Source organism: Urocampus carinirostris, chromosome 1 (assembly GCF_059441175.1).
Source record: "Urocampus carinirostris isolate Australia breed hairy pipefish chromosome 1, RoL_Ucar_1.0, whole genome shotgun sequence".
In the NCBI taxonomy this organism is placed as follows: Eukaryota; Metazoa; Chordata; class Actinopteri; order Syngnathiformes; family Syngnathidae; genus Urocampus; species Urocampus carinirostris.
The window spans coordinates 50,479,243-50,495,047 of record NC_142349.1 but is presented as its reverse complement, the minus strand read 5'-3'; the positions used below and the strand labels follow the sequence as shown (position 1 = coordinate 50,495,047).

Below are 15,805 nucleotides of genomic sequence, written 5' to 3'. Positions count from 1 at the left end.
TAATTCTGTTTTCTAAATGTGGATACAGTTCAATTCAATTCGGCAAAAGCGAGTTCCAGGGTTCGTACACCTTTTTCATGGCCAAATTAAAGCCATTTTTTGAGAAGTTTAAAAGCCAATTTTCCAATTTCCCTAGTACCATCAAAAGAAGAAATCCGGTGAGACTTGTGTATTTTGCTGAGCCATGACTATATCTGCAATTTACATATGCCATTATTAATCTTCTAATAATTTATCAAGAAATTGATTTTTAGATCTTTAATAAACCGTAAATACATTTGTTTTTGAGTCATGTCAAGTCAAGTAATGTTTATTTGTATAGCCCTTAATCACAAAGAGTATCAAAGGGCTGCACAGACCACAGACAAATCTTTCCCCATTATAAGTGTTGGGTAAAAATGATGATATATAGCTTACATTTTCACTTGCACAAAGTTCTTCCCACAGCACATTACCTCTGGGAAACACTACCTTATTTTTTTTTTGCATGATCCGTAATAAATTTCCATAATTGATTCTTGCACTAATACACATCCATAGTTCCCTTGGTTAAGTTTAGCATGCACCTGTCTTCTTCGGCACAACCTATAGGAGGCGGTGATGCATTACAGGACAATGACATACACGTAAATGCCAGTTGCAGTTAGTCATTTGGGAAGAAGAAATGCAACAGAGAGCAGTGTCGACGATATTTTTCAGCAGATTTGTTGGGAAACATGGCAACAATTTCAAGCATTTACAAGCAGTCCTTAAAAACTCAAAATTACAATCTAAGGATTTCAAGCACCCATACAAACCCTAGAGTTTAGACTCAAAATACTTATTTCATTTTTAGCATTAATCATCAACGAGTATATTGTGTTTCCAAACAACAAAAACATTCACACTCCTACAATAATTCTGCAAATGTCCTAATAAATACATAATTGTTTTTGTTGGTCTTAAAGGGACACTGCTAGCTTGAGTGGTGCTGGATGCATAAGCTCAAAATATAAAATCATATAAACAAATAAGTATATAACACAATAGGATAACTATAATCGGGATGGGTTTATAAAACTCCCTTCATAAACAGGTAACCCATAAAGTGAGTGGCAAAATCATTTTAATGTTTCTTTCGAATTTACAAGAATATTTCATTTTCAAGGCTTAGTTTTTAATAAATAGCCGTTTTCAACAAAAAGCCTGACAGAATCTTTAGAATTTACATTTACAATTATAACATTTCCTAATGTAACTGTAATATCAAACATCTGTATATTTCTTAATTTGCCATATGTATACGTATATACTAAATCATAAAATAAAATAAAAACATTCAAATCATATCAGAGAAACAAAATTGATAATAAGCCTTGATGTACATAAACAATTAAGGAATGATTTGGCTCTGTCGAGAATTCTGCACTTACAAATGTTTGCATCCATGCCATTTATATTTGAAATTATGTTACAATTATATGTAGCTGTGTTTCAGAGTTTGTTCGTTTTAAGTAGTCATTTTCTTTTTGTTTTACTAGAAAAGCATGCTAAAATATGACAAAACCAAAAGTGAAATGAGTTATTGTGCATTGGTATATTTATTTTCACATTTGAAATGCTTTAAAACATTTTGAAGTTGTAAAATGTTTACAATTCTTAAGCTCATTTAGAGCTACCAAGCACTCCAGGGGAAGTAATACTAGTGCAGTCTGAAGATACTTAAATACAAAGAAGAAGAAAACAAGTGAAGCCTTAGACGACAGGGGGCAATTTGTGGCTTTTGCACTGAAATATGAGCATGTGGTTAGCTGTAAACCGTATTAATCAGCAATTCAAGCTGCCCCTCCCACTTTCACAAAACCTGGAACGAATTTAAACAGCACGTGTACGTCGCCACCGGCACTTCGTCCTCAGCCGCCCCCGTCCGATTGGACGTCTCAGCGCTCCCGATATGCGCATAATGGCTGCACTGTTATTTAGATTTATGATAGAAAATCTGAGGAAAGAACATCCTGTACTGGCGGCAGTAGCTCAGTAATGACCAAGCGCTCAAATATTTACCGTTGAATTACTATTTTCTGGTCCCGGGCCACTTTGTGGAGGCGGCTTGTGAGCTGACACACGTTTTTTATTGCTGTCTTCTCATTTTCTGTACACTAACTATTAGGGCTGCAACTACAAACTATTTCAATAGTCAACTAGTTACCGACTGTTGGATCGGTTGGTTGAATAATCGGATGTTGATTATTTTTTTCCTAAATTCACCATGAAGTAGATTTATTTATGTGACAAATGATAATAAAATCGGTGCGATAAAAGAATACAATCTTTATCAAACATACGGTGAATTAGTACCAAAATTAAATAAAAAAACAAATATGACACAGTGCTTGGTCAGTAGAGACATAAATCTTTTACAAAAAAACTCCAAGATCCAAGAACAGGCTCATAAGCAGCAAAAGAACAGTGAATAAAACAAGTATTATATGCATTTTGTGAAGTACATACAGTGGTCAACTACAAAGTCTGTAACAAGAGAACTTGATGATCCTTAACCGGTTGAAATCAAATGGTTTTAACAACTGACGTTTGTAATTTTAAACCTTTTAACAACTGACGTGTGTTCTTCTGGCTGCATGCATTTAATTTCAAACACGTTTGTCAGCACAGTTTGGTTTAACACTCAAGCTCTTTTTTTTTCATAATAAAACATGCGTATAAAATGTACAACATGTGCCATGAAAACCGTGTTGGCTTGAACGTTACTTGAATATTGCCAACTTTGTTCAACTGTCTGATGTTATCTTTAAATGCTCATGTGTTGCCGAGCTACTGCAATGATACACAAGGTCTGCGCTGCAAACTTTAGAAGTACAGTGGTACCTCATCCGACAAGCTTAATTTGTTCAAGGATTGTACTTGTAGCTCAAATTCCTCCTGTAACAAAATGAATTTTCCCGATCTGCAAGGAAGTCAGGTCAATTGCATACTTGTCAACTTATGAACCTATTTTATACGTTTTTTTGATCATTTAAAATTGTGTTTGCCATACAAATTTTAGAGAGGATTTTTTTTTCTTTGAAGACCGTTCTAGCCTTGGCTATTTTGGTACTAATCCAGATCGTCGCTGTCACTGGTAGCAAACGACAACGTCATTGTAGATTGTTAATACTATTGTGGTATTCCACGTAGTCTTGCAGTGAGTTAAATAAGGACTGTGTTGTGTTTGTAAGGTTTATTATTGCTTAATAAGGAGGATTTGCTGACATTAACAAGGGAAGCAATAGGCGGAGTTTGCCAGGTATTAAATCAAGAGACTTTTAATGATACGTTAGTACTTGCCGGATACTCAAAATCAAATTTACTGCAACTATAAATGAATGTACATGCACACAATTTTAGAGCACGTTTTTTTTTTTTTGCTGTTTTAGTTTTTCTATGATTTTCCTTTGTATAGCGAGGAAGATTTTTGTTCAGAAATACTTGAATAGCGTAATTCTCGTGTTTAGAGGTGCTCGACTTAAAAGGTGACACTGTTGTTTTTTTATTGGCCATATGGAGGCGATAATGCTTCCAAACTAAAACATTTTGGTACGCATACTTGATGTACTGCTCGAGACACAGACGCTTTTGTGCATAAAGAACTCTCAGCAGAGATTACATTCATGTTACTCATTCATGTAGAGAGGCTTCACTCTGTTGAAAAATTTGTCTTGCGACAAAAGTCAACAATAGAATTCATTGTCGACTACTTCCATTACCGTGTTTTGTCGACAACTTCGACTAATCGTTGTAGCCCAACCAAATATAAGGAGTTGTCTTGAATATGCTTGCTCAATTATGTAATTTAGGACTGTGTGTGTGTGTGTGTGTGTGTGTGTGTGTGTGTGTGTGTGTGTGTGTGTGTGTGTGTGTGTGTGTGTGTGTGTGTGTGTGTGTGTGTGTGTGTGTGTGGTCACCATGGGAACATAACCTATCATCGGCCACAGAACCTCACTGAGCCTGTGGGCAGCACCATGTGCCAAAGACTAATCCAAGCCAGAGGTGATACTGTATGAGTGAAGGAAAAGCGACTCACAAACACACTAGGCTACACTCACAAACTGTTGTGTTACTACCGCCGCTAAGTCACAGGCACACAACGTTGGGGATCTTCCCATTCATTTTGGCGGAAACCTCCGATGGCAAAAGCGCTAGGAATCCATTCTCTACGGATGCTGGGACAGCTGCGCCGACACCGAATCAGACAGTCAGTTCTGCCCAGCTCGATGTGCAGCTCGAGATAAAAAAAAAGGACATGCTCCTCTGTTTGAGCTGAGATCACCTTTTACCAAAAGCAGCCAACTTGTATTTGTTTTGTGTGATTCTTTGCAAATATTCAGGACTCCATGAACAGAAGAAAACTGATGATATGTATGTATGACATTTATCAAAGAAAAATTCAAGTGTTTGTGTCATCTGATTTGGTCCATTAACCTGTGCTGGTATACAATTGTTATTCAGGGATCGTAAACCTTTTTAATGGCCAGATTCAAGCACTTTTTAAGGACTTTCAAAGACAATTATTTAATTTCTCCAGTACCAGTAAAAGGAGAAATCCGGTGTGAATCATCTATTTTGCAGAGCCACAAATATAATAATAATAATAATAATAATAATAATAATTTCCTTGTATTGTCATTCTGTGTAACAATGTACACAGAACGAAATGTCGATTGCACCTGACCCGATGCAGCCGCAGCCAAGAGAGGGCGCCGCCGACCACTTTTTAAGTCTTAGGAATGACTCGGCCGGGGCGCGAACCCGAACCTCCCAGTCTCAAAGCGGGCGCCTTACCATCTAGGCTACTGAGCTGGTGACCACTTTTTAAGTCTTAGGAATGACTCGGCCGGGGCGCGAACCCGAACCTCCCAGTCTCAAAATATATGTGTGGGGTCGATAACGCTTCATCGGATAATGCTGAACAAACTCATGCCGGTTGTTATTAATTAAGAAATGCAATGGCAGAGCTAAGCCAACAAAGAGTAGTGTCTGCATCCTTTTTAGGCACACTTATTGAAAAACATGGCGGAAATTTCAAGCATTTACAAGAACTTCACCCTCAATTCAAGCACTTTTCAGTCTTTGAAAATACAACATTAAAGTTCAAACATTTTTAGAGGATTTAGGCTGCACGAACCCCGATAATTCCGAATTAGTTTTGTGCACACCCGAGTTTAGTTACTATAGCGATGGTTTACCAGGAAAAAGTATATACTATAATACATAGATTTTTAGATAATCCGGTGCAAAAGAATCTGCAGGAAACTATTTCAAATCATCATTTATATCAGGGGGTTAAAGACAAATGGATAAAAGGGCCCCCAAAAAAATTAAACTGCAAGCCAGGTGCTGTACTGAACAAAAGTTGAAAATTTAAAAATCGTAGGCGTTGCCAACCTTTTAGAAGCTAAGAGCAACTGTTTTACTACTGAATAACGCGAAATGTTTGATATACTCAATTGGAGACCCCAGGCCTAGTGAACATATTTGAACCTACTGTAAAGCTAATCAATATATTGCAATACGAACAGATGAATAAAGCAATATTTTCTTATGGCTAAGTCCCTAATCTTTAATTTTTAACAGGCACAAAAGACACATTTCCTTGATATATAAATCCCCATTACATCAACCTTAAATAAAAGAAGCCAGTATTATTTAAGCACCATCAGTAGCCTATATACCATATTTTAGCAAAAGTAGGCAGAAATCACTCCGAAGGAAAAATAATGTGATTTTTTTTAAATAATTGACTAAACTACAATAAAATAAAGTGCAAAGAAAAGTAACATACTACGGTGAAAACAAATACACGATTCCTGAATCAAGATCATCTCAGTGCCAGAGGAAAACCTTTCAGGGGGCCAGATGTGAACTGCGGGCCTTGACTTTGACATATTTAGTCATATATATCATGATTAAAAAAAAAAAAAAAAAATGGTTCCACTCTTGTCCCCAGTGTGTCCTCAGGTGTATTTATTCTCTTAAGATATTTTCAAGTCGTGAAATAAATGACACATTTTCGTTTTAAATTTTGACGTTTTAATATTACTTTTCTTTCAATTTTTTGAAAACAATCAATTCATAAACAAATAGTAAATGAAATTTAACTCGTCCATATAGCTATCTGCATGGAAATGTATTTATTGGATATTCCGAACATTACCTCATTCCTCTTGTATTGGATTTGAGACTGTATGGGTAAATGAAAGGAGTTTACTTAATCAATAATGTTTTTCTTCCTGGCCAGGCCCGATTGCCAATTATTTTAACCTAATGCAGCCCGCGACTCAAGTTTGCCCACCCCAGTTCTCAACAGATAAATAAATCTGCCTTTCCTGTCAAGTACATTTAATTTGGATTATTTGATTTGTCTAGTGCCCAGAATTCCAAAGACTACATATCCTCACGAGTAACATTTTGGGTACTTGGACTTGTGTCAAGTCAACTGAAAATAGCAGCTAACGATGCATTTTAATGATACTAATGATGTTTTCCAGTGAAAACTGATGGAAACTGGCACCAAAGGTGTTAAGAGTATTTTGAATAAAAGGTTTTAGGTCTGTGCAGTCACATTATTTGGGACCATAAAACCTTACACACTAGTTACTTTGTGCATTTTCTGCAAGAACATGAAACTTGGCTAATCCGCAAAACAAAATGTCATTACTTGAACATAAGATTTTATTTCATATTAGGACTCAATTCTACAAATTTAAACTCACGAGCTTTTAATTTAGTTTTCAAGTCACAACAGCACCTGGTGAGTGCTCAACGTCACGTATGAGGACTGTGTGGATGCCTTTCATTTAAATCATAGTGGGCTATATTTCCGCATGCTTTCTCAGACTTGGACTCTGAATAATGTTGCACTGTTTTCTTTCACAACACTGCTCTCGAAAAGGGTGATAACGTCTGCTGAGGATGGAACCAAAACACAATACATCCTGCTGAAGCAACATACAAGACTCATAAACTCATACATACATATCCATACATATAATACATATAATACATACACACACACACACACATATATATATATATATATGTATATACATACATACATATTTATACAGCATGATTTTCTTTATGACCCCTTAAAAATGAATTCTTTTTTTAAAACCCCAAAACTACCATGCCGTTTCTTTATATCAACCTAAAAAGATGGTCTTCATTTAATATATTTATAAGCTTTATTACAATAACCCCACCAAAATTCCATTTGTTCATACCAACTCAAAATATTTGTGGTTTTCATCCAGAAGAATTCCAAAAACATGGAACCAATTGATCCAAGTAATGTGTTGGTTCACTTTTTGACAAGATTTGGGTTATTTATGACCCAAGTCGTATTGAAGTGCTAAATTTAAAACAACCCCTAAAACTAAGGGACATCGGGTGTTATGTATCAGCTACTAGTGGTAAAAAAAACTTCACTTTAAAAAAAAGCATTCATTTGAATAATAAGTAAATTACATAAATTATCATGTAAACAAAAAATAATATTCGTAGCTTCAGAAATATTTTATATAATCTACCTATTAAGATGTGTCCCACCAAGAGGGAGCTGACCTGATTGTCATACATTATACTGCTACAAGTAGCCCCAAGGACCAAAAACCTTGTAAAAGGTTGGTGTAGGAAGTATTTAGTGAACACTATAATTGTGATATTATTATTAATGAAATGAAATGAAATGAAATGATCTGCATTTATATAGCGCTTTTCAAGTCAATGACTTCCCAAAGCGCTTCACATTGTGCTTCACATTTCCCAATAGCGGCCGTGATCTGTGCAGCCATGTAAGGCGCTAACCTGCTTATTGGGGGTATTAGGGGTTCAGTGTCTTACCCAAGGACACTTCGACATGTAACACGGACAAGCCGGGATTCGAACTGGGATCCCTTGATCCTAAGACGATCGCTCTACCTCCTGAGCTACTGCCGCCCCCAATTAAATGTATACATGGAAGAAATACTATTGGGCATTTTAACCCTGGTGACACAATGCAAAAAAGGGGAAAATGGTGGAGTTAGGTTACTATAAGTCTCTGTAGTTTGTATTCTTCCTTGGGCGTTATAGTACACATTTCGGTTGCACAACACAATACAGCGACATCTGGTGGTCAAATAATGCACAGTGTCCCTTTAAGCATTACAAATAGTGTTGGCTGTGAACAACAAACGGTAGAACTGGGTCATAATGTTCAAATGCAAATGTATGATTGTATTTAAATTAATCCAAATAGAGAATCGGACCATTTTTTTTGTCAATATGTGCTCCTTATGACCCCAGTTATTTTAGAATACATGCTTCGATGCAGTACTTTTCCACTGCAAACAAATATGCAAAAGGTTTTATTATGGGTCCAAAATTGGCTCGTGGTTTATGGTTTTACTTTCAACCACTTTTATTATCATCTCAGGGAGCTCAGATGACTTTTGCATGGGTTTGAAGCATTAACTCTTTCCCTATGGAAACGCTCAGACCATGTGACAAGACCAATAATGTTTTATACTTTTTCTCAAAGTTGGAATAGCAATTGCGGTCAAATCATATAACAGTAACACAAAGTGAAAATAAAGACAAACAGGAGCCTATCGTTTCTGCTGCAGGCCACAGATTATCACACACAATACACATTTTTCCCAAAAAGAATATTGGAAAAAAATCTTATGCTGAATAAATACGGACAGGACTTACCACTAGGGCATTGTTTAGAAGGTGAGTAGGATAATACTTTAGTGTTGAGAGGGTTAAGAGGCGAGGAGAGCAGGGGGTCAGCGTCCAGGCGGGCAGAGGGGGCAGAGGGAAGGAATCAGTTAAAAATGCCGCACACGTCAAAACAGCGCCATATGACAACATCACAATACTAGCTAATTGTGCACTTATTTGAAATGTGCCACAGGTGAAATATTTTTCAAAATACACATATACAGACTTCACACACCTTTTTCAAGGACCAATTAAAGCACTTTTTAAGGACTTTCAAACTCAATTTTCCAATACCGTCAGAACCAATAAAAGAAGAAATCCGATATTAATCATCTATTTTGTAAATCCACAAAAAATATCTGCTATTTAAATACGCGACTTGTAATGCAGAGAGCAAGACATGTGTTTTTTAGATCTTGGGTAAACTCCAAATATATTTATTTTTGAAACCAATCTCTTCACATATAGGTACAGTATTGGGTAAGAATAACGGTAATAAGTAGCTTACATTTTCAGTTGCAGGAAGACCTTATCATTACAATTAACGACTGGGAAATGCTACGTTAATACACAATTCATAGTGCCCTGTTTAGGTGTAGCATTCAACAGCACTATTGGGCACTACCCGTTAGGAAAGGGGGAGGGGTGATGACGCTTTGTATGACATTGACGTACAAACTAAAAACAGTTGCAGTTAATCATGAGGAGATATATGGAATGGAGAAGCAAAGCCACCATAGAGTAGTTTTCGCGTCAAGTTCAAGCAGACTTGTTGTAAAACATGGCAACAATTTCTATCATTTACAAGCACTACACCAGAATAATCAAGTACTTTTCAACCCTTAAAAACACAACATTCAAGGATTTCAAGCACAAGTCCGAACCCCTGCATACAAGGGTGTGGGAGGGTAGGTTGTATGAGAAACAATTTAAAATTACTTTAGGAAGGCCGTTGTGTAGACTTTGGATAGAAATCACAGTCACTCACACTCACACACACACACACTCACTTTATTTCCGAAGACCAAGGCACAGTCCACGCGTCACTGTCCAGCAATCATTCATCACAGTTAATAATTCTTTTGTTCATGACTGCCACAATATTTGATGTAAGGGTTAGCGTTTACAACCTGTATTTACCATAACTACATTTTTGACTGACGGAAAACTGTACCATAACCACATGCAAAGAGCAATTAAAATATACCATTTGAAAGACCCTCACGGCCGATTTGTTCAGCGATGGTTAAAAAGTGAGCTTTGGTAAAATTCAAGATATAGATCAAAATAGATCAAAACACGGACTCCTTTTTCCTTTTCTAAACTCACCAAGACAAAAAAATTAGGTTTGTTTTTATTATTCTCAGAAGGAAAATTGCCTGCATGACAAAGACACTACAGTAAATTCTGCCACCTCGAGTAGAATTTATTCAAAGATTGTTTGGAAAACCACTGTAAAAATAGTAACAACTACCAAGCACTTGAAAAATCAATGGATGACAAATAAAGATACTTTATACATCTAATATTTGAAAGAATAATCCGCAACATGCTCAAATTTGTACTGAAAACAGTATGTAAATTTGCAATTAGCATTAGTTTAGTGGACGAGAACAATAGTTGTAAAAACTGAATTGGGATTTGTACTTCTGACTCTTAATTGTAAAATATAATCAAGATAATAACAATAAAAATATTAGTAATATTAATCATCATCATCCTCGTCATAATCATAATAATAATCATTATAATGATAATAATAATAAAATAATAATAATTGGATTGTTATCAGCAGGAGGAAAATAATGTATCTCTATTCTCTAATAACATACACACACACACACACTCACACACCGATTATCAAAGCTACACTTCAGACTAAATGCTCAAAAATAGGTGGATGAAAACAATTATCCAAATAATGCCAATTGATCACCCTATTAGTGATTGCAATTGCCCCTATTAAGCAATAATAATCCTTACAAACACAACACGGCACCTATTTACTCGCAGCCAGATGGACTACATACGTATCGGTATTTCATACTTGTCCGATCATTTCATATTATGCACGCTGTATAAACTGCTACGTATGATAAGCAGCACTAAATTTACTGCAAGTGGGGATAGGCTAAGAAAGAAAGTGAAATAATAGTTTGTTTTATTTATATGTTAAATACAATAAACTTGTTTTTCACAAATTATCGATTTTTTTATTCTCCATAATCTGTCTTGCTACGAGTAAATAGGTGCAGCGTTGTGTTTGTAAGGTTTCGCTTAATAAGGGCAATTACAATCATTAATAAGATCAAGAGGCTGGGGTTGTATGAGACGTGTATGAGGACTATAATTTGTGTAAAGAATCGTATTTTATTTCCCAAATAAACAACACAAATAATCCTTGTGGTTTCTTTCTTAGTTCTTTTCCCACTTGTTGTAAATTGAGTGTTGCTCATTATACGTGGTAGGGAAGGATTTTGCAGACTTTATCTTCATCAGCAATCTACGATTACGTTGTGGTCTGGTACCAGTGATCGAGACGATCTGGATTACAGCCAAAATGGGCACGGTGAGATCGGTGTTTTATTTCTTTTTCACCGCACAAAAAAATATAAGGCGTACACAAATTGAAATGATTTAAAAAAACGTATTCAATACAGGGACATTGTATAAAATAACAATAATTGACAGGTATGATAATGCAAATAATGTCATTCAAATTAAGACACCAATGATGAACAGGGAAACGCAGCACCCAACTTGTTCACATTATTTCTATCCTTTGGGCTTCGTAAAACTCGGCTTGTTGGTTTTTGTGTAATCTTAAAGACTGTCAAGCAAACCAGAGAGGGAAAACTGCCTCACAGATGTTCACCAAACGACAGTTTGAATCAAGTCCTCCACCAGCAAACCCCTTAAGCACTCTCCCGCGTAAGACGCACGCGCAGCACGCACATGCAAATATGCATCCAGTAAAATACAAAATCAAGTTGGGAGAGTGATCACGCATTGCATCAAATTGCAAAATTCGCGAGGGAGCAAAATCGGTGTCCTGTCCCATAGAAAAGTCAACAAAGACGATGCAGCCTGCGTGAAAAGCTATCTCACAGGCGCGCATACATGAGCGCGCGCACACTTGGAGACACGCGTCCCTTCACGTTCTCCCGCTCCCAATATTCAGCTTTCAAATAGTTCTCCTCCTCCTGTGTAGGATCTCCTCCTTCTTTTTTATGCAATGCATTTGAGGATAACCGCCATTTTCTCTTCCCAAAATACAATTTGAAAAAAGTACAGGCTTCGCATTACTCGCGTCCCCAAAAAGTATTGCACGCAGCGCTCGTTTCTGGAAGTTCGACTCAAGCTCAACGTAGTATTTATCTACCAAAAAGAATATACATTACGAGTACAAGCAACGCAGAAGCCCTACCTCGAAAACAGAACAAGAAAATGCAGATTTACCTGTGTCAAGCAGTACGGGGAGTACATGTTGATTTTTCACACGAAAGAAGCGGACAGCTTATTGAAATTGGAAGGGAGCTCGGCGTGGTGCTGCATCGCAATCGCTCGCAGTCCGGTTTCTCTCACTCCATGCTGCAAGCTTACAGTAACCCCGCCTAGAACGCTTACACAAACTTTCAGGAGAAAAAAAAAGTTTTTTTTCTCCCACCCTCTGCATGCGGCTTTGCGGGACTTCCGAAGCTGCACTTCACACATTGTATTAAGACTCTCGCATACGACAAGAAATATATGACAACTACACAAACGTAATTAATTTGGTGCGTTTGACGGCTACGTCATTGCTTCCTTACATGGGAGTGACATTCCCTGCAGTTGCGTTCACTGACCCGCAGATATGGGTTCAGGAGGGTGGGCAATACTTGGAATGTTGGTATCGTCCGCCGATACAAGTAAATTCACACGCAGTATAGATCGATACCAACTTTTGCTTGAAATAAATCAACTAGTCCCCCTCGAGTTAGTTTATAATTACAATAAACACAGGACAAATATTTTGGGGCATGTAGTTTGATATGTATTTCTAAATTAACAACTTATCATGTTGTCACTAAGTTGTAACTATGTTATTACCAGTTTAATCATTGGAATACGTACGTCAGTCCACCACACAAAAACATACTGGGGAGCTATTTTGTGAACAGATCGACGGGCACTTCACCTGCCCTAAGAGGGCAGCCTCGTGCCCGTGGGCACCATGTTAGAGACCCCTGTTTTCGCAAACAAAAAATGTTTTATTTTCTCAATAAATAACTACATTGGAAACGTTAAAGGTGGCGTGTGTCATTTGAGGGGTCTTTAATAAGTTGATTGTGAATATTTTGTCTAACATTATGTGTTAAAAATACCAAACTTTCAAAGAACACATGAGGTTCGGGGGAGACAAATTGACAATTTTAAATGAAAATTGTGACACTAAGAAAAGTTCTGCTTCTAGTAAAGTCAAAATGCCAACCTAACAACCCAGAAAGTTTTTTCGGGCGTGTCTAAGAAAATCACATCATGTACAAGTACACGCATTAATGTCATGATTACCGATGTGAATCACCTGTGCCTGCTCATTTGGCGCCAACCGCTGCTGGCTCTGATTGGCTTCCTGTCCCTATTTACCAGCTCAGTAGCCTAGATGGTAAGGCGCCCGCTTTGAGACTGGGAGGTCGGGGTTCGCGCCCCGGCCGAGTCATTCCTAAGACTTAAAAAGTGGTCGGCGGCGCCCTCTGTTGGCTGCGGCTGCATCGGCTCGCTACAACGGGTCAGGTGCAATCGACATTTCGTTCTGTGTACATTGTTACACAGAATGACAATACAAGGAAATTATTATTATTATTATTATTTAACCCTAGTCCTTTCAATCCCCTGTTGTCAGTCCGTCTGCGAACCTCTGTGTATACAAGGCAAGCCTTTTTCGACCCCGAATCCCGCCTGTCCCGTTTTTGCTCACCTTTGATCTTGAACACGTCTGCTCTCCCGTCCCAGTTTACGACCCATTTTTGTTCATTACTACGTTTACTCTCCCGTTCTTGCTTACGACTCGTTCCCGACCCCGACCATGTCTTGCTCTCCCAGTCCTGGCTACCGACCAGTTTTCCCGTCCCTGACACCGCCATCGCTCGCTACGGAAGATCCACTTCCGTGTTCGGATCACAATCCGAGTAAGAAAGCGACTTGCTTCCCGCGTCCGGTGTAACTGAGTTGAAATTTGGTTGTTTTGAGTTTTTTTAATTCTCACAAAATCTGTGTTTTTGTTGCATTACTGTTAAAACCCTGGTACCGCATTCATTTGTTAAGTCATGGGCGTGTGCGACTGTCTTTTTTGTTTGGCACTTTATGGGCTTCTGCGCTTGCCGTACCTTCAGGTATATCACCTCGTGCTGAAAATGTATGCAGTCGTGCACAGACACCCTGACTTATTTGTATTGTTTATTGAATGCATGCAATAAATCAAGTGACTATGAACCCTTACGTCGCGCATGATTGAGGGTCGTGGGCGCAGCCCTTCCTGTTTCCTTCAATAAAACTTGTGGTAAACATTATGCAATTGGGTCCTGTTTCCGTTCTGGTCCAATCAAGGCTGCAAAGTTTTTGTTTAGGAACAGCTATATTTTTGGTTAAAGCTTGTTGCTCCCTGCAGATTTTTTTATGTGTTTATGTAAATTTGAGCTGTTGCCACAGTAGCAGACAACTTTTCAACACAAATTACACCTGGAATTGGCCTCTTCTGTTGTTGAAAAAAAAAATCTACACCAGGCAGTGCTTCCTGTTTGCCTCCGCCATTTTTAGCTTGTTGTAGGGGTGGGCACATTTCTTTTGCCTGGCAGGCAGGATTCAGCAGCAAGCCAGGTAAGAAAAGGCACTAAAAGTGTGCTTGTCAGACACATAAACCTACAGAGGGCGAGAGAAGGACTGTGCTGAATTAATATAAAAGCAGCGTTTTGGGGTAATTGGTGGAGGAGTGAAGGATCGATCCCAGGACAATAGTATCGATCTAAACCAAAAGACATGCTTAGTAGCGATGATATCAATATTTGGATCAAGCTGACCATCCCTAGGGTTCTGTGCACATCCATAGCATAGTTTGTGGTTTCTTAACTCGGTGACGCCTTAATGTACACTCTAGCTTTACACAAATAAGCAAAACTGTGTTTTTAAACCCCTCCGTTGCAGCTGTTGATGCAATAATTTCAACCAAACTCTGGATTTAACACCTTCATTCATTCCAGGGTGTGTGAATAGATGCATTATTTCATGAAGTGAAGACTATTTATCCTCTGAACTATTTCTCACTCCATCCAGAGGCCACATCTGTACTTTTCATGCGCGGCCAAGCCAAACAGTCACTGGAGTCGAAATGATTCCAACTACGAGGAAATTCATATAATCAGGCAGTATCAAAATGCCGTCCAAAAGAAATGGGTGCGTTGTTTTGTCATGCAAACCCACAGTAGTGACTGATTCATCCAGTGAAAAAAAGAAAAGAAGAGAAAGAGGAAAAACGGAGGGTTACGTTTCTTGGATAATATTGCGGGTGCATGATGGAAATTTGGGGGTGAGTCATCGCAAAAAAGAGGAGCTAATTTGGGGCCTGACACTGGAATCCCGCAGATTTATGAAGCCTGCCGCTTGTGCGTTTCAACCGCAAGCTTGCACGAATCAAACAAAGAGATTTGAGCTCTGTGTGGCCAATTACTGACAGTTGCATAGGAAAAAGAACTATGGAAATCGGGTTCATCCTCCTTTCTCCTCCTAAGAAAGTGGTCACATTCTGCTAACAATAGAATATCAATGAGAACTGAAATGATTGTTGTCAATTTTTTCCCAGATGGGTTTTACTTATTCAATACTTTTTTCATTTATCTTAAAAAAAAAAACAGTAAGACCAAAATGACTACAAGTAACAATAGTCCCTTTGAATAGAAAGTGTGTATTATTTAGCGGCAGAAAAAAACTTCATGATTCATGAAAAAACAATATTGATTTAGATCTTTAGCAAAAATACATGCAATGCTTAAAAAAAATGCTTTTTTAAATATTCGTAGGTTGACTGGCA

General features: G+C 37.8%; 1 protein-coding gene across 9 annotated transcripts in view; it reads right to left on the bottom strand.

Annotated features, from left to right (window-relative positions):
* nfixb (nuclear factor I/Xb) overlaps nucleotides 1-15,805 on the bottom strand; it is a 196,775-nt gene that overhangs the window by 154,178 nt on the left and 26,792 nt on the right. For 4 of the 9 annotated variants that reach the window (XM_088343981.1, XM_088344037.1, XM_088344017.1 and 1 more), the window contains exon 1: nucleotides 8,731-8,917. The exons of 3 other annotated variants lie outside the window; for them this stretch is intronic. In XM_088343981.1, the coding sequence (XP_088200107.1) occupies nucleotides 8,731-8,892 (162 nt within the window). In that variant the 5' untranslated portion in view covers nucleotides 8,893-8,917. Of the gene's footprint in view, nucleotides 1-8,730; nucleotides 8,918-12,201; nucleotides 12,388-15,805 lie in introns of those variants that run through there. 2 more of the 9 variants (XM_088343992.1, XM_088344025.1) reach the window with 2 other exon arrangements.